At 30.9% G+C, this 21,084-nt stretch overlaps 1 protein-coding gene across 3 annotated transcripts in view; it reads right to left on the bottom strand.

Annotated features, from left to right (window-relative positions):
* Window positions 1-21,084, bottom strand: part of rols (zinc-RING finger and ankyrin repeat domain-containing protein rolling pebbles) — a 215,716-nt gene that overhangs the window by 145,799 nt on the left and 48,833 nt on the right. For all 3 annotated transcript variants that reach the window (XM_089228577.1, XM_089228579.1, XM_089228578.1), the window contains exon 2: window positions 5,696-5,888. In XM_089228577.1, the coding sequence (XP_089084703.1) occupies window positions 5,696-5,888 (193 nt within the window). The remainder of the gene's footprint in view (window positions 1-5,695; window positions 5,889-21,084) is intronic.

The raw sequence follows: 21,084 nt of genomic DNA, 5'->3' as shown, positions 1-21,084 counted from the left end.
CGGTCTTACGGGAGATTTTTCATTAATGGCCTACACAGTCTGTACAACCGTCGTGTAACGCCTTCACCTATATAACGTAATAAGGCGGCACTAACGACCTGTCGTTATTCACTATACCGCCGCCGCCGCCGCCACCTCGCGATGGGTGTGCGTGTGTGTGTTGTAAGTATGTATAAATGATATTATAATAATATGTTTAAATTCTATATTTGTATTTCTCGCGATGTAAGCGAGGAAACCGGGATCGGATATATACTCCTGCTCGGCATCTAAAATAGTACCTAACCGTGTTCGAAATATCTGCTGATATATATAATGTAATTATATGGTGGAATGACGTCTGCAGTTTCGGTCGGCGAGAGGCTGCGATGACCCGCGAGACGTGCAGGGTAGGTACAACAGAAGTAGCCGCAGTGGCGCCGAAGTCCTAAAAATCTATAGTAGGACGAAAAATATTTCAAGAATCCCGCCAAATGTATTTTAATATCGGCAAAAATGGCTGGAGGAGAGTGCGGTGAGTATGAAGCGGCCCTATCCTAAGTGTTCAAAATTTGTCTTTCCACGGCCCCACCTTAACATAAGATTCGGTGTCACTGAGAGTAGGCACCGAATGGATTATTCATAAACAATGACGATTTAGCCGATTGTTCGTCCATGTGCACGGCGATTTTGAGGTTTGTAATAATCAAAACGTCGTCTAAATGTATAAATAATTTAGGGTGCTCCACACGTTTAGCGGAAGACATAATTAAAAAAAAAAAATACAATAAAGTTTTAGTAGAATATTATTTGGACTTTATTTCGATCGTTGAAAAACAGATTTCGACGAGTAGTTTATTAGTCATTATTTATAAGACGTATATTTAAAGATATATTATACGACGAGCGGAGCGGAGTGATACAGAGATAAAAGTACCCCGCAAAATGTATTGGTCCATTTCTCCGGTCGTCCAAATTTTAAACACCGCTCTTATATCTAATAAACTACTATAGTTACTGAAAATTGATTTTGAAACATCGAAATTTTATGTTCTACTGCTACTGCCTATTCAAAATAATATATGAAATTAAAAATGTATATGTTAAGTATATGATATGAAATATCTAACAACTTATAACGATAAAAATATTGATAATATACAATTTTGATTGTTCGCCATAAATGTCATTTTTCGTTTTGTGATGGCTTAAACTTACGTACAAAATTTTTCCTCAGGACCTACCGGTACATGAATAATATAAGCGAAGGAATAGTAAACTGCTGCGCAGAGAATTGGAAAAAAAAATGATGAAACAAAGTAAGTTGCACTTTTATAGCACTTACATAAAAGCTCATTTGGTAAGACGTATTCAAAAAGAAAAATGCGTACGCGTGTTCTTAGGTTTTTTATTTATTTTTTTTTTTACATTTCTGAATGACTTAGGTGACGGACATCTTTTTTTTCGTAAGCATATAATGCATTTACCCTATCCGATAAAGTTATCGGATTGTTTACTCACAGATGTGATGCGAAAAGTATTCACTGTGTTGACGCGTTATTCCGCGATAAACCTGTAGAGTGTGAATTTTTTTCGTACTATTTATTGTATTTTGAACTGTATTTCGTTACGTTTTCGTGTAATCAAAATAAAATGTTCCATAAATTTTTTGGAATTCATTTTCTCGGTGAGGTATATAGGTAGGTACACTATACGATTTATTTTTTAATAACGTCAATATATGACACGCATTAATATTTAAAAAAAGAATAATTATTTACGTGTGTAGAGATTTTAATATGCACACTGACCAACTACGGTTGTATTACAATAGTGTTATATAGGAACGTATATCGTATTATACAATGCCATACATTATTTACATTTTTGAATTAATAATTTTATTGGGTTTTTGACTTTTTAGTTTTTGTTATTCCTGTAGTAATATTTATGACATAGGTCTTGAACGAGTTTCGTATAATGTAGTGATAATAATAATAACGCGTATACCCGTATCTACCTGGTATGTGTTATGTGTGTATGACGTGTAACGCATATAATTCCGGCAAAATATCTTCATAATAATATACTCTCCCGATTTACACATAATCGTAGGTTAATAATATTACAATAGAATGGGTATCAAATATTCAAATGTCATGTCGGAAGCTCTCCATCCAGATACCATAAGTCACACGATGACCTTTTTAATTAAAACCAATCTTATAAATAGCTTATAATCTGTTATTGTTTATATCATTTGTAAATATTGTATTCTTAAAAATTGTTAATCTTAAACTCCTTGCGTGCCAATGGCCATATATAGACGCCGGCGAATTATTTATTTAAATAAAAAAGAAATTGCAATAGAATACTTCTGTTATCGCGGTTAATCGATAACATATTTTTGTCTCGTGGCACTGTTGCATAACGCGAATCAAAGGTCTTATATTGTGAAATTTTTATGAAGAGTTGATGATGCATTTTGTTGATGATGCACTTTCTTAATGGACATTTTATAGTATTTTATATACTGCTGTTTTAGTTGTTTGTGTTTTTTTTTCACTGGAAAAATGTTGCATAAAATTATTTTGGTGCATGGATCTTTCAAAAAAAAAAAAAAAAAAATAAAAAATTGCCGATTTCGATGGACTTATAATACACACCTAATTGGGGTAAAAATATGCGCACACGTTTTGTTCATATATTAGGTATATATATACAGTATACACATTGCAAATGTGGCGGTAATAATTAAAAACTATTGATTTTCCAAAACAATTTCAAATTTCCTATTGCTTTGTACTAAAGTTATTCTTTCAATAATAATATAAACAGGATTTCGAATATTTCTAAGATTTTTTTTGTATTAATTTCAACATCTTAGGTTATAAGTCTACAATTTTAATAATGTGCAGAACAGAAATAACATTTACAGATATTTATGGTCTAAGTGTCTAAGCGTTTTCTTCGCTAAGAGCAAGTCGGAGGGAAGTTGTGTTTTTAAAAATTGTACGAACTTCTATGTATTTTGGGCATCTAGTGATAATGTGGTCGATCGACAGGTTATATATTTTATATTATTATAATTTGCATTACGGGCAAATGGAACACAGACGCAATCTATATATATCATAGTATTATAGTGTTTGCTAGAAGATGGATGGTTTACATTAACTCGAGATAGTCAAATGTGATATTGTAATATTTAAATAAGTTATTTCCGTAAAACGAATCGAGTTAGAGTTGATTACGTGACAAGTTCGGTTTGATTATTATATTTGATTTATGGAGAAAAAAAAAACGATGGTTGTGCGTTGAACAATTCGAAACAAATGTAAGATGTATCGTCCTCAGAATAATGGTAATAATCGTTTACTATCGAATTTCATAAGTATTCTACGACACTGTAAAAAAAAATTAGAGAGATGCACTATATAAACAGGATGTAACAGAAAGACCTGACAAAAAAAAAAAAATAAAAATATATACTAACTAAACATATGACAACAATTGTTATTATTAGGGTAGGTAGGTATATTATGATCAGTAAATAATTCAAGAAATAAACTCATGTCAACGAATTCTCAAAAATCATATTTTTGAAAAATGTATTACGTTCCAAATCGATTTAACCAAAATAATATTGAATTTTAAAAAATAAACTACTTGACTTAGATAAATATTTTTACCGTTAAAATTATTTTTAAAAACAGATTCACAAATAGACTCTATTGAATTTATCCAAACAAATTTTTATTAAATTTAAATTTTTTTTATTTTAAGTACTAAAAAATAAACATGAAAAAATGTATCATATAATATAATATGTAGTCACTTAATGAACAAAAAAATAAAAAAAAAAAAGTAAAAAATATTGATTTGAACAAAAATTATTCCAAAAGTCAGTTCAGACTGTTACACCTTGTATTATATATTATATAGACGACAACTAAAGGGGAATTTCATAAATAAATATTATTATTATTTTTATGGCAATGCATGTTTTGATGTCACTTATAATATAGTCATGCTAAATTGAATCAAAGACAGTATAATCATTACTATAAAACGACATAGGGTCACATCTGTAGCTGAACAATATCATACAAATATTATATAGAAAAGCAATTCTCAAAATTTTTACATCCGAATACCACCTACACGGTTTGAACATTTTCATGTATCCATTGTACCCCATGACGAAATTGCGGTTTTTTCACTTATTATATGAAAAATGTATACGTCATTTGACATGTGGTGGAATTGTGAACTAGAAATTTTATTTAGAATAATTTTGAGACTAAAAAATGATATGATAATGTTTACTGTGAATAACTTTTAATTATATTCCATTTTATTTTATGAAGGGACATTTTCTTAAGAGAACATTTCGCGTACCACAGGTTGAGAAACCCTGATACAGAACATTATTACGATACTACCTATATATAGGTACGGCGACCGATGTCGAAATTTCATTTAATATGTTACGTATATATTATAATCGCGTATTCGTGACTACGGCGCAGTTCAAGAGCTTTAGGGGACAGCGGCTAAAGTGATGATGTGTGAGAAACAATAAATAGTAATCGTTAGTATGCCTACCTAGTTTACTGGTTTGTAGTCCGAACTGTAGACAATATTATATTTTATACAGTCGAATCGTGAGATAATTTGAACCTCGATAACTCGAAAAATTGACGGCTCGACATTTTTTTTCAATATTCCCCTAGAAAATCTTACGACGCTCAATTAATCAGGTATCTCGAATAATGCGTACTACGTTATCTCGAAACGAATTTTTATCTTTCTCCCACTTCGAGTTATCGAGACTTGCAGACTGTACCTACTATTTTCCGCGATGAAATATGAAGAAAAAAAACATTTTGTGGTGTTACGTACACTATAGCAGTGTAAAAATACAACAATAGAGAATTCGAGTGCATTTAAACCTTCCAGTTCTGACTGCATATAGTAGGATGACTTATTGTATTATTTGATTTTTATAAAAATGATTATGTTTGATGTATAGTGTATATCTATATAATATGCTGCGTAATACGTGGAGTTGTAAGCATATAACAATTTAACGCGCTCTAACTCACATGCTTACACGCGTCGTACGACTATTGTTATAATATTATTTGTATTAACGGTCGTCGTCGTCGTTGGAGATGAGCGATCCGAACTCGACAAAACTGCATACGGAAAACAAAAACGAGTAATACCAATTTTCTAATCTATCATATTGAAGTAATTATTTAATTATTTGCATTGCACCCAACTACCATAGGTCTCATTTTGACCTCCCTCTCCTTGTGGGAGCCCTGCTGAACACCAGTGTTACAAATCCTTTATATTACAAAATAGGATGATTGAATTTGGCAATGTTGGAGCACAGAAAAAAATGTTGTTCCGATAATACTAATTATTTCAAAGACCACGCTCAATCGTATTTTACCGACAAGGCAAGACGAATGATCTGCAGACGGATTTTAATATTTTTGATTTTTCCAATTATTTAGATTTTGGAAACATCTTGACAATTATGCAGCACAACATTTTACTAAGAAAATACTCCCCCCCCCAAATGTTTTTTGCCCCCATCGTAAAATGTTAATAATTTATTACTATCGCGAAGGTTTCACTTGTAGTTTTATACCTATACGCCTGAAAATTCGCAAACTTATTTGGATTTGAACACATCACTTACCGTTCTCCCAATTGGACTCGATGGTGACCAGTGATTGGACGTAGTCATCGGCCGCCGTTCCCGTGTCGTCGGCTGCGTCTTCACTTCCGTCTTTGTCTCCCATATCCGGTTCCGGATCTTCAGTCTCGGCCTGCAACGGCGTCAACACGTAATCATCATCGACGTCCATGGCGGCGATGCTTTTGGGTATCAGCTGAAACACGACGGAATCATTACCATCATCTCATCTCTCAATTTTCATCGCATATTGTTATGTAAAGAGGATTTCGGATTTTTCACTCTCTGACTCACGCTCATCATTGAAAATTTGCGTTCAGCAAAAGCAACCTCGTTTTGTGAGCCTGCTGCAAATGCCACTGACCTACAATATAGCTGTTATCAAATAAATTGTTTAAACTAAGAACGTCGATAATCTTGTGTTCGCGCGTTCGATTTTCGTGAGATATTTAAATTTATCCATGCGATTTACGGATATAAAAAATATTACTAAAAAATAAAAATTATTATTCACCTAAATAATGCTTCAAATACTTCACCAAGCAAACGTACAAAGACGCATATTATAAATGATGTTGTTAAATTTTAGTTTCTTTTAATCTGATATCAATGCTCGCACACAATGAGTTGGTGCTGCTGAACTCGAACTGTTGTTATATTAGGCTCGTGAGTCAGAGCGAGAAAACAAATGGTTCGCAAACTTCAATCGTTTTATGTGACAGCTTGGATGTCCGTCACTCGATTTGTTTAGCGATTGAATAATCTAAAACCTCGCTATCCTACAATAATATATATTATATATAAAACAGGTCGACATATATAGTTCAGTGGCGTATTTACGGGGGACGATCTGGGTGATATATCACCCCTCCCACCACCATTAGAATCTTTTTTTTTGTTTTTAATTCTTGAACCGTAACCGCGTACATAATACTACCGTTATATAGTTTGTAAACTATATCCAGAGAAGTATCCGAATATTCCACAGTGGCATAACCACTAACCACAACCGTGGTATAGCTGTTTATATGTATTGTCTTGTAGTTATTTACAACTATTACCAATTTATACCGGTTTTTCATGAAATGTCCTGAAAATCAAGAAGAATTGGATATTTTTTCGTGATCAAACTTATTATTATGTAAAAGAAATTTATAATATTATCATACAGAACCTATGGGATATCAGCTGTCTGTCTGGCTCCTAATGTACTAAACAATTATGGTCACCCCTTAGCAAAAGTCCTCGATACGTCACCGGTACAGCTGTTAGCTTTTTGGTGTGCAAAGTTTGTACGCCTAAATACATAATGGATGGTCGTGAAGATGATTCATTTATGTTTTGTGAAACAGTGTAGGCGGCGGCCGTGACGTATACATTTTCAACTTGCGTGTATGTTATTATTGCAGTATGGTTTCGATTTCGTTATGCCTTAACATTTTAAGTTGTCTACCCACATTTAATGCAGACTATCGAGTCTTGGTTACCACTTAAGTGCTCTGCAGGTAAAATTGTTATTCATACAACATATACAGCCATAAGTATAAGAAATACCTACCTATATTGCATTTTTATTTCGCAGGATGGTGAGTTCTTCTATATGTATAGGCGTGACTGCGGGGAGTCTTATTGTTATAATAAAATGCAGTGCTCGAAATTGAAAATTGTTCGAATCGTAATGCTTATATAGAAATAGCATTGGTCTCTTTTTGTTTTCAAAACTTCAAAATAATGCACATCACGACTAGAAGCTTTTTTTGCTCGCAAACAAACCTGTACCTTCTCACCACTATCACATCACTTCGTTTTAACGATGACAAAAGGAACCGTATTTATATTCGTTTTTATTTTTTTTTTTAATACTAAATATATAACACACTTCTATAACGTGTTAATATATGATTTTACGTATTATTATGTATAAGTATTGTATAAACTTGATCAATTCAATTTATTATACCAACAAATATGCACTTTTGTTTTAAGTTTTCAACAAAAATATATTAGACATATCAGACATCGTACACTATAAACTATTGAATTTAGTAAAAAAAAGTTTCTCATTAAATCGAAACGTTAGTATAGCGCAGTAAAAACAATTTAATAACATACTTTTGATTTTGTAAATTGATTTTTTTTATATATACGATTAACTACAGTAAAAAATATGCGTTCATAATAATTTTTCACATAGCTTGTGTTTATTGTCATTTTTTATTTCACGTTTGCGACATCAGCGTATCAAACCTTTTACCAAAAAAAAAAAAAAACGAGAGAAAATATTTTTCAGGATTGAATTTGGCGAGTCAACACAATATATAATATATATATAGTCATTAGTCATATAGGAAAGTAAAAGCAACACTGACTTTAAAATGCGTAAATGTTTAGCCTGATATATACACGAATTTGGATTAATAGTCATGACTGTTTCGCATTATGGACATTTCACAAATAATGGCCAAGCGAATTGTCCTAAATCTGCAATAATAGATCGCAAGTATCTAACCGTAATACTATATTATTATACATTATATTATTGTATTATTACATTATACTATTTTACATTATTATCATACGTACTGTTGTAAATCAATTGCTTATGCGAAAATGATTTCGATATTTTTATTTTTCATCGTCGCATTACCTATAATGTGTTTAATTTTACATATTTTTTTCAATGGCTTATTAATATTTTGACGAACCAACAATTTTAAGTTTTAAATACCAACAACTGCAGGAACGGACGTAATGGCTATAATATTTCCCGTCCATTTTTAGCACAAGTATCACATTATAATATTATACAGGTGGCGGTCAAATTTTGTACAGCGTAATATGACTAGTGGTGTTGATAATAAAAACTAACTTTCGACTCACCGCCGCCTCGACGTAGTATAGACCGGATGTGTATCGATCACGTAATTATGAATTGTATTAGATACCGAAACACCGGAAATCAAATGATATCACACGCCTAATTCACCGCCGGACGCTGCGGACTACAAGTCACGATTATTAAGGAGTATGTAATAATATTATAAGATATGATAATATTATCTTAAATATGACTTAATTGCACAGAAATACCGTAATGTTATACATAACAGGGGTGACGAATATTTATTGGGTCAAGTGTCAAATGTTTGAACATTTTTCACGAGCCCAAACTCGTAAATAATAAATAGTACTAATAATAATATAGTAACTATTAATACATTTTACATAGAAATATTATAATTTTTAAAAGGTATAAAGTTTGGTTCTTTGAATTTCTCTCATAACCAAAATTTTATGAACAGCATAATTTTTTATAATTTTAATTTTTGCATGCCATTAAAATTTGGTCAACCTTTGGTGCCAACTTTAGGTCCGCCACTGCTGCAGATATCGTGCTGCGTCACGTATATTTTCTTCATAGGGGCAAACATTGAAGTCATCCGCCCACCCAACCGATCATAAAATGTAAACCTGCCGATATACCTATACTATGGCTATATATTAAATATTAAAAATAGAAATATAAAATTTAAAAAAAAAAATCTAAAAATAGAATTTAAGATATTGTATTGTGATAATTGTGCTATTATATAAAATTATATATAGGTAATGCTAATTTACTAATAATTAATACACTGAATAAAATTCAATATATTATGTTGGTACCACTATAGTCAGTGACGCATTTTAAGTGATTTTTCGGGGGTTATCCGACATTTAATGAATATACATAATTTATACTAAAATAAAAATGATATATTATAAAACAAATGATAATACCAATAATTAGGGTTTTTTTTGTTGAATGTTGGGGGTGTCCAGACATGGGAGTCAACCCCTCGTTTAAAATTGTATTATATCAAAACCAATCTCACAAAATTTTAGTAGAAATTAGATTTCGAAAATTAATAACTATTTCAGAAAAACCCAATCACACGAATTAGAGTTCATAATAATATTATTACATTCTTTAGAGGTGTACACTGATTTTTTTAAATTATTCCTATCAATAGTTTTTTTCTTCCCTCTGAACTGTTGAGAAAAACAGAGATTGACCAGCAACGAAATATGATTATAACACTATATACGTAGTTAGTTCGTCAAAAACGAAATCAACACGACCAGATAAACAGAAAAAAAAAAAAAAACTAACGAAATGAGAACAGAAAAAAAAAATTTTTTTCTCTTCTCATTTCGTTAGATTTTTTTTTTGTTTACCTAGTCGTGTTGATTTCGTTTTAGACAACACACCCGCGCAAGTATCGTTTTTGCGGTTTTCATCTTCTGCATCGGTACAACATATAGGTACCTATAATACCACTGCAACTCGTCGAAACCGTATAAATCCTTCGCGGTGGGTCATTCGATCGGTTATTATTATTAATAGTTAATAATATTATGAAGGTTACCTCATGTCCCACCTGTTGCACGGGTATTGCAGAAAGATTAACCTTGTGGACTCGACGATTTAGAAGTGAAAATCATTTTCAAATTCTTGACGTGAATTCGCTGGATTTAAAAATAAGTTCGCGGAATGATGATAGTCGAACAAAATCAAGTGTAGTCATTTTTTATACACCGATATGATATTGTATTAAAAAGTCAACATAAAAAAGTGAGTTAGGTACCTATAATACTCATATATTATAATCTCGGAAGTAATTTCTACACCACCACCGCCGCATTCGCGATTCGAAATCAAAATATACGTTTATATCGTACCGATATACTGTTATTATGTTTGATATTATACTATTATCATAATATATTATGATATAATAGTCAGCTCGTTCGTTTTTTATGCTCACCCACACCGTAACCCCAACAGCGCGTACATCATGTAAGCGTTATAAAACGTTTATTATTACTGTTACACGATGTGTATATATTGTTATGCGATTATATGTTATATTTTATTATTATTATTATTATTTATCATAATGTATATTGTCCTATAGTTTCTATTATGATATCACGGGGATTACCTCCCGGCTGGTAGTTGTTTTTTATCGCTCGATGAGCAAAAAAAAAAAAGCCCAAACATCGATGTTTTAGAGAGCTTGTATTTTACTGCTCTCTTTGATATAAAATCATATAAAGGATAACGTCTCGTTTAAATATAAAAATACCGTGTTTGTATAATTATATTAAATTGTGATGTGAATAGGGATCGGTGGATCGTATTCAAAAAATAAATGCTCAGAACTCATCTAAAACGTGTATAAAAAAAAAGCGTTATCAAAATATATTAATTATTAAATATAAATTTAGTTTTTGTTTAATGAAAATCTTTATAGCAACATGATATTATGATACTATTTATGGCGCATATTTTTATGGGGATATGAGTCAATAAATAATTATAATATTTTAGTAATTAAAAAAAAAAAATTTGCGAGTATATAGCCATATAGGTATGATTTTCCATCGAACTTATATATCATGTATATGTTATAACTTAAAAAAAAATAATGATTCATAAATGTTTCAACTTCTAAAATAAAAATTTTAATAGCGAATGTGTATACACAGTTATAAGTAGATTATTATAGATTATATTATAACTATTAAGTATTAACCTCGTTAAACATTCAAGCTCATAAAATAATTGATTGGAACGAGTGAATAAAAAACTGTAAGTAGATTATCAAATTCTAATAGGTACTACCTACATATTATTATTAAGTATATTAGGTAACTATGTTATGTACAATAAATATAAACTGATAATCGATCAAATATTACGATTCACGTGGTTGTTGTGATAATCTTCTAATGAAATGAAAACAACCAATCTTCATGGCACTTCAACTATTGTATATTATTAATGGAACGTATGTCGTTATTTTTAATTGCATTGTGCCTAACAAGTGTTTGTGACAGTTAGAACATAAATCAATATTCTTACGTTATGAATTTAACGCGTGAAAGTCGATTAGGAATCTATTAAAACACTTTCAATTGATAACAATTAGTGTTGTATGCCTAAGCTGTTGTAAATTATAAGTGCCTAACTACTTACGAATCGAGTTTATTTATTTAATGAGCGACGAAAAAAACGTAATACCCATTCATCAAGACATGTACGTTAATGGTCGTTGTTGTGTTGAAGATTTTTTTCCAAATAATTTCTCTTTCATACGTACAGCATTTCGTTTCAATTGTGGCCATTTATTTGTAGGAAATATTTTTCGAAGACCAAAATTCAAACTTATTCGTATGCACTATCAAACCGTAGACGTTGTCTCTCACTACATACGTAATTATAATAATTGTTAAATGAGTACATTATAATATACTATTAATAATATTATTATTATACACTCTTACTGTGTGTACGGTATAAGATTAGGTACCGTACAAAATATGACTTACAGTGACCGCCGCCGCAAAGAAATAACAATATTTAAAATGGTATTATGCTGAGAAAAAAAAACACAACTATGACAAGAGGGCTAGCGCAGAATAATTGTGGCCGAGGTCGCTCGTTTTGGGTCCCATTACTGTTTTGCATGGTTTTAATTTATATTCCATTTTAATTATTCGAGCGAAGCGATAGACATTCACAAAAACACTGTGCACACGCGCTCTGTATATTATAATAATATATAGCAGCTGACTTCCCTTTTCATTCGCGTGTATTGTGACACGTAGTCGGAGCCATATAAATAATATACCAGTGAGATAACAACTGTCGAAATATTATAATTGACGTAGGAACCTAAATAATTCTGTACAAAGCAATTTAAACGTCCTACAGACATGGGTCAAGTTCGGTGTAACAAACTTACTGAACATTATTATAATTTATTATGACGCGTGCTTAAACGCACGTCATGTTATTATTTCAAAAAAAAAAAAACCCCACCCAACGGTATTCTCACTACTGTTGCGATTATATCCACCGTAGATAAATACGGGTTTCGAGATGAAATATCGAATTGGTCAAGTACAAAAAAACAAAAAAACATATATATATATATATATAATTAATTCGCAGTAGGTGAAAACGGCGAGCTGTCACAAAATTGTCTTCAACACGTCGATATATTCCTACGACATCACGAGTTGGTATATGGATGTCTTATTATCATATAATCTTATCGCGATTTCGTTACGTTGGTACGACGAACAGTCCGAAATTTTATTATTATTGATGTTTATAGGCGAGATAGGCACGTGCCTACGGCCAGGGAGTGTAGCGACTTTTTTTAAAAAGAATATGGATTTTTATTCTTTTTTTTTTCATTCGCGGTTAAGCATCAACAACAATACGGTTATTAGCTTACAACGATATAAATATTAATTAAATAACAACAAATACATAAAATTCACTAGATTGCGTTGTACATATAAATATATGTTTGAGATACGAATAATAATTCTATGGCTGATGTCGTCGATGGGGCACAGAGGCTTCGAAGAGGCTGTCCGAACTTCCAAGGCTACTTTTGGTTTCCACGTGGTTTCGACAATGTGTAGAAATGCGGTGTTTGAATGTAGGTAAGTGGTTCTCCGCGGATTTGGCATTGTGTTGGTTCTTCTCTTCGCATAAGATGTCCATGGGATATCTCAGCGTGACCTATACGTAGTGTTTAAAATGATTTCGCCTTTATCCTTATGTATTAATATACCTAGTCATAATGCTACAAAGTTCACCAAGTGACCAAATTAAAAACAATCTTTTTTTAAACATTGTTTATCGTTTTAAGCTAATATGTACACCAATTATTATAGACAATAACGCTGTTATCTCAGTTAATTTCGTAACAATGACTGATGATATACGCGCAGGTACACAAAGTTGTTTTTATTTTTTTCTTACACTATACAGACGTTTATGTAAATAAATAAATAAACAAAATTTTGTTGTAAAAATATTGTAATTTTTAATACAAGTCTGAACACTAATATTATGTACATATTACATGATTTTATTATATTTATTGGATTGTGTAGACTGCAAGATATCAAAAAGATTGTAACATTTTCCTTGCACGGACGGCCTTACAACGAACTAATAAAAACTATGTGCCTTGCGCTATCCTCGGGCTTTATCCGGCCACACGGAGAGGGAAATATATCGTTTCTTGATCGACGAAAATATCATTTTCCCGCAAATTTTCCTTTAGCATTGTGTTTTTGACGGCATTATGGTGGTGAGGGTCTTAGCTCAACATTAAATGTAAGTATGTGTCAACGTGACAGACTCTATAACGGTGGATATCAAGCAGTGATTTGATACAAAATCAAACCATTTCTAAGTAGGTATATTCGCTAAATCAATTAAAGTAAATAATATAATAATATGAAAAGGTACAAGTCTTACGGATCAAATGATCGCTATAAATGACAATCGCTCGCAGAAATTATTTGATACAATTTTTTTTCACACAGTATCCGTCGTCTAGATACTTAATATTATATATATATAATTCACAATAAGTCGAGTCAGCACTTGTTTCCCGTTTTGTGAGAGACCGTTTGAACTGGATTTCCATACGTCAAACCGGATATTAAAACAACTATGCGATGATAAATATTAGCTTTTTCAAAACGTTGCCAACAAAATATCGAGTACCCACCTATACCACCATCCCCATGTCTTGCAACATACTTATACATAGTAATACGGATAACTACTTCGTATGATTATCGCGTGAATATGTGTAATATATCAATATATATATATAATATTATTCAGCGTTATGGCACTTATGCTTATGCGATGGCGTTATTTTCATTTTCACGTTTAGACGTCTAAATAAATAAACAGATTAATAATAACACTGTCTTTGATTAAAAAAAAAATATGGCCTTTACTGCGGACAATACTTATATATATATATATCATTTTATAATCTCTCGAATGTTTGTCATATTTACTGAAGCAATAATACGAAAAACGTGATAGAGCTTATTCCTTTTTTACTATTTATTTTATCTCAGCGTTATTATAGACACGAACTTCGGTCCGCGTCAACTAACGCAATTACAGTCGTCACTTACTGAAGTTTTTAGTCGCCTCACATTAAACTAGGTATGATTATTACCTGTAAAATAAAGGTACAGGCTGTTTATCACATTTCTTCATTGTAAATAAGCTCAAGTATGTACAACAAACCGATCATTAATTAACAAAAAGACCGATGCAAATCTCGACAACCTTCGTACACACATTGCCATACAATATTTTATCCAATATACGAAATGTGTATGTGTGTGCGTGTGTGTGTAGCTCACACTGTACGCCGCCCAGAATTATTTATGTACACGCATTAAGCTATTGGTAAAAAGTTTTCAATTTTATTTCGTCTCTGGGGTGAAATATCTTTACGTTACTGCAGTTGTCCCGCACACCAACTTTGTCCCGTATAATAATATGTACTTTGGTAGACGGAAACTGTACGATATAATTTAGCATAGAACTTTTAGGTAATAAGCATCGAGCCGTTGACTATATTCTGCAGTGCATGCATCACATCCGGAAAATACTTCGTGTGTAGGTTAGTGTTAGCATGCGTTCACCCCATTTTGTCCTAACAATACTCGTTTTTAGTATGATATAACGGAAAAAATTATAAGTTTACACATTTGTAGATTAGCATTTTTAGCTTCCTGTGTCTGCAGTGCATGCGATGCAAACTTATTTAAAAAAAAATGATAACTCGTAACTGCCCTATCATTGGCCATTTTTACAACGGTAACTCGTTAAACAGATTAATTTTGAAAATATTTATACGTTTAAGCCGAAACCCAAACGCGACTAGTTGCACAGTTTTACTAAACATTGTGTGATAGTAATAGTTAATAAATTGTTTTCACGTAAAACAAAAAATATGAGTTGGTATAATATTTAGTATTTTAACCTATTATTTATTTTAATACTCATATAATATTTTATAAACTACATAATGTCCTACAATATTTTTAGTTAAAGCAAAAAACAAAATTAATTATGTGCTAAGGTAACAAAGTATGATATAAAATATTATATAAAAAAAAATATATATATATAAATATATTAAAATAGTATAAAATATTAAAATTATAAAATAAAATTATATTACATTATTTTAATAAATATATATATTTTTATATTTTTATTGAATATTATTGATATTTTGAATGTATAAATTAATAATTTTCTGCCCTCGTAACTTCAACGCCTATCATCGTAGTATTTTATTTAGTGCATGAAGTTAAATAATTCGGAAACTATAATGGTTTGAATTTTTATTTATTATATTACACCTAAATCAGGAATAAAAAAAAAAAAAATGTAATTTACAATTTATAATAAAAGCGGAGATTCTCGTTTGGAAAAAACATTCGATTTGCTACTGGACATTCTGCACGTGACGTAAAAAAATATCTACGGTGTTATAGATTCCAGAAATTAGAATTTAAATAAATACACCATTAAAGGGGTATAAGTGGAACTGAGCATGATTGATAAATCACCATGTATCATCACGTTCACATTAAAACACATTTTTACTGCCATTCTGTTCAAACCATTTCGTTGGAAACAAAGGAATTTTTGATGTTTTTACTACATGCATCGTTTCATAATATGTTTTTTTGTAATGGCTTAAAAATGCAACAAAAGCATATTATTATTATATTATAACCAGTTATGTAGGTATAATACATAGCGATTCGCCAAGCATGCTCACCTAATTTTTTTCTGCAATAATAAAGTCATTCAAGATCTGATATTTGGATTTTTTAAATATACTTAAGGCCCCATATTATTTTTAAGTTCTTGAGATTTTTTGTACTACATACTTAAGGAGTGTCCTGAAAAGATATTAACTTTTTTTTCTTCGACTTGAAACCTCTTTTTCAATTATAAATTATTCAGTGAATATTATTTCTGAAAAATTTGATGTATTAGTTTTTAGAGATATTTACCTTTGTGATCTAAGAATAAAAGGTATATGATAATGGGTATGTAATAGAGTCAAGCCCCCTGGAAATGGTGATTTGAAAATTTTAGTCATTCATTTTAAACCATCAACATTAATTATTTGTAAAAATTGTCCTAGTAAAATAAATAGATATCAGTTCCGTATTATATTTGATATTTTTGTAGAACTATTTTTAAGGGCTATTATAATTAGTACAAACATTTTGTATGACTTAAAAACTACTCATTTGCATTTGAATTGAGAACATCAAAGTTCTTCTAAAATATTATCCATTAAATAAAATACTGTAAAATAGGAGAGAGTTCTCATTCGAAAAACAGAAATTTGTATCATTACAGGACACTTAGACAAAAAAAAAAAAAAAATTCAAGAATCTGAAAAAAATTGTCCGTATATATTTATAAATGTTGAAAATTACAATTTAAATTAATTCATTTATCATTACTATAGGAACAATTAATGGAATTGAACATGCTTGGTGTATCACACTGTGCACATAAATTATATAGATACATACATGTACGCGTAAACATATTTTTGGGGACTTCTAATGTAAAAACTTTCCGCAAATTGAATAACATAGTGTATAAATTAAAGTAACGTAAGATGGACGTGATTATTTTAAAATGTAGGTACTTCTTCATTTTTCAGACGGTAATTTATCTTGTAAATAACTTTTGAGTTCATATCTGTCAAATGACCCTTAACCGAATAGACAATATGGCTGTGGCATGAATATTAATTATTTTACATACAATATACATAATACATATAGTGTATTTGTATGCATACAATACGCATCATTGGTTCAATGTTTCCTTAAAATAATTTGAGTTATAATTAAAAGTAAATTACCTAATTTAAAATTTAAAACCATAAACGACACAAAGAAACACTCTTGAATCTGAATAATAATATTGACGTCCAATACGTTTCAAACAAAATATGCAAATGAGCGTATATACTGTTATTACGATATAGCGTACTCATTCAAAGAAATTGTTTTTGCTTGTATAAAGTACCTAAGTCTCGAGAAAATTAATTGACAATTATTTTAATAGTCTGATAAACAGTGCTCAATTCACAAACCTTAATTTGCATATAATTGCCATTGAAATTAATGTAAAAACGAGCTATTTGGATAAATGAAAAGCGTCAGAAGTGATTTTCCATACGTTTTAAAAATCGTGCAGAATCAAAAATGGAATTGAATATTATTTTTTTAATGGTCAACTTTATAGCTACATCATAATATTGGTACTGAGAATAATCATTTAAAAATTCAAATCTACCATAAAAAAAAAATAAAAAAAAATATGGTTATGGTTAAAAAGTAACACATATAATACGAAATAATTTTCCAAAAATTATATTAGCTACAGTTTCTCGTGTGTGAAAACTGCCAACTCACAACTATACTTTGACCAGCTTTAATGTGCATAATAGGTACAATAAAATCACACAAATAAAGTTTAATATATGTTATTATATAATATTATTTTTTCCTTTTGTAATTATTTATCCTAGGCCATTCCTACATTTTATTATAGTTCAGTAAATTTACAATAAAAACTACGAATCTGAACAACAATACCGATAAAATATCGCAAATAAATAATTATCAAAATCGAATAACGCGTCATCGTCCTTTACATTCGGCAAAGTTATTAATTTCAAAGAACGTTCAATGATTTCGAAATGTGTAATTGCGTTTACCGAGTATAAATCACGATTGATATTTTGTAATTATTGAAAACAAATAAAATATGTATAAGGTATTTTTTAAACCTGGACGATAATAAAATAATTCAGTAGAGCATCATTCCTATAAGCCAAATAAACTGTTTTGAAAATAAAAAAAACAAACAAACTTGTTTGCAGTATTATTAAGAAAAATTGATAAAAACTATACGCGACCAGAAACAAAACATAATGTCGTTGCATTCAAACTGCAGTGCTTTTTCAGTCAAAATAAAGTGGGCGGCAAAACACCTACCTAATAATATGTTCGACGAGAGGAATGAATGAGCCATGGCGTTTTGTGCATGGAAATTCAATTAAAAATAAACACTAAAATGTAGTAGAAAGTTGCATTTTAATTAGGTAGATTATATATTTACAATATAAGCCGAGCGCAGACGAGTTCGTTTTAAAATCATCCCTTTTTGTAATGTATATTGTACTAAAAAATACTCGATGTGTATACCGCTTATGTCTTTGTTTTGTGCATAGACGTCAACCTAAACGTGTTATAATTGTCAACTTTTTTGATTGCTATACATTTTGTTAATTAGCTCTAATTGACAGCATTCGTCATTGATATTAATATTTATGTATAATGTAATAATAATATTATAATAACACATTTTTATCTTGACTTGAATGCGAGACAATCGAAAACAAAGTTTATCTCATCGGTTCCATGTTTGATTCGATTCGTACATATTATATAATATCTATAACATATAATACGTAAAAACTGCAATGGTCTTGCAATCGAACGGTTGTTTGGATGGTTCGCTAACGTTTTTCAAAAAAAAAAAAAAAATACAATTTTTTCGACCATCTGCGATTTTGAAAAGTTTTGACGCGCGTGTTTTAAGTATCAAAAACCCTCGGGCATGATGCGATACAGCCTGCAACGAGCTAAATTTTCTACGTCTCGGAAAATGGCTCATTGGACGTATGACATTACCACCGGACTTAGCCGGCTGTTGCCCACAGCTATCGTACCTATTTATTATATAGGTACTCGGACGACTGTCTGACTGGCCGGCACGTGCACAGAAATCTTTCGCTAAGGAAAGTGCTCATAAATCGTAACCAAAATAAGCGACAAATTAAAAGTTTCAATACCTACCTCAAAATGTATAAGTGATAAATGTTTTCGCGTACAATTCGGTATGTATGGCCTCTCACCTCCATATTCTGCTCCCTTCAAAACACCAACCCTGCGTTATATAATAACATGCTTACACCACGACGATTTGCAGTGTTTCAGCACGGATGATAATGTACGGGTGCAGGTCGATTTCTTTTCCTTCCGGAAAACACGTAAGCCACAAGACGTCACGATGACAAAGACAACGACGACGAGCGCTATATTATATTATAGAATTTTACACGACGACGATACTAAGTCAGTAAGACGTAATTAAAAAAAAAAAAGTTGCACTTAAAACCTCTGATGCGATGAAACAGGTAATTATATACCTACCAACCTACCTTCATATACAGACGTAATCATGTTATATGTATATAATATATATGTATATGTTCATGAATTTATTTCCACATGGTAATGTATATGTTATGTTTTCGTATGTGCGCGTATAGGTGTTTAATTGAAGTTTGCAAACAAAATTAACCTATTGTCCAATTATAAAGTTTGTCGGCATATAAATATATAGAGCATGCACTATGCGCGCGTGCGTGCACCTAAGTCCATATTATAATATGTTATATGATTATAGTCAGCTGCGTTCCCACGAGAATTCACTAATTATAAGTGGTCATAATATATAACTGCTGTGGCATTGTCTCGCACAATTTTAAATTAGCAAATCTCTGCGACACACTCGCCGTCAACCGCCGTTAACCGCCGTCCAATTATACATACGTGATTTGATTTATTCCAAACAAAATTTGAAACGAAAACTATAATAATCGTTCGTTATGGGTAAACTTCATCACAGTTATGCACATAGAATTCAACTCGTGAACACAAACGAAGAGTTAGATGTATATTATTATGTATAGGCGCATGAATTGTCGTGAATCGACCTTTAATAATAATAATAATAATAATTGCGGGATTCGGAAATTTTCGTAATTCTATTAAGTCGCGCGTGGTGGTGTGAAAAAAACTGCTTTAATATAATATAGTACAATACAATTTCTCGTATATAATATTATTTTAATGAACAACGTCTGAAGTTATAATATTTTATATAATCACCCTATAATATACAGGTACCACCTACCTATATATAATATAAAGTGCGTAAAAAAATACGCCTCAGGACCGTATAATTATTTATTCCGAATTTTGTTTGTCAAGATGGACGCATATTAATTATTTATATTTAAATATAGTTCACGCGACTGACGCTATTAATTCCAAAACAGGAATTTGCATGTAAACGCAATATTGGTAACTTTTCGACTTCATTATTGAGTAGATCTCGAAAACGTTTCTCTCCTACAGCACTGTAGGTACTCAAACATTGTTCAGAGTTATCATAGTTTATATTTGTACAAAAAGTTGTCGGATAAATCTTCGATTTTATATCCTAAGCAAACGCCGCGTATGTATAAGCAGATTTATATTATTTTATGTACATATTATATATGGATGAAAGAAGTGCATTCAAAGTTCTATCACTATCTTATTTATGGTTTGCAATTTTTATGGAGACTAAGCCTTTGGGGAATTCTTCGTTGACAAATTAAAAGTAT

This window comes from Diuraphis noxia, unplaced genomic scaffold (assembly GCF_037042655.1).
Source record: "Diuraphis noxia isolate RWA-SAM2 unplaced genomic scaffold, SU_Dnox_SAM2 contig0005, whole genome shotgun sequence".
Classification (NCBI taxonomy): domain Eukaryota; kingdom Metazoa; phylum Arthropoda; class Insecta; order Hemiptera; family Aphididae; genus Diuraphis; species Diuraphis noxia.
The sequence above is the reverse complement of the archived record's forward strand: the minus strand, read 5'-3'. Positions and strand labels throughout refer to the sequence as shown.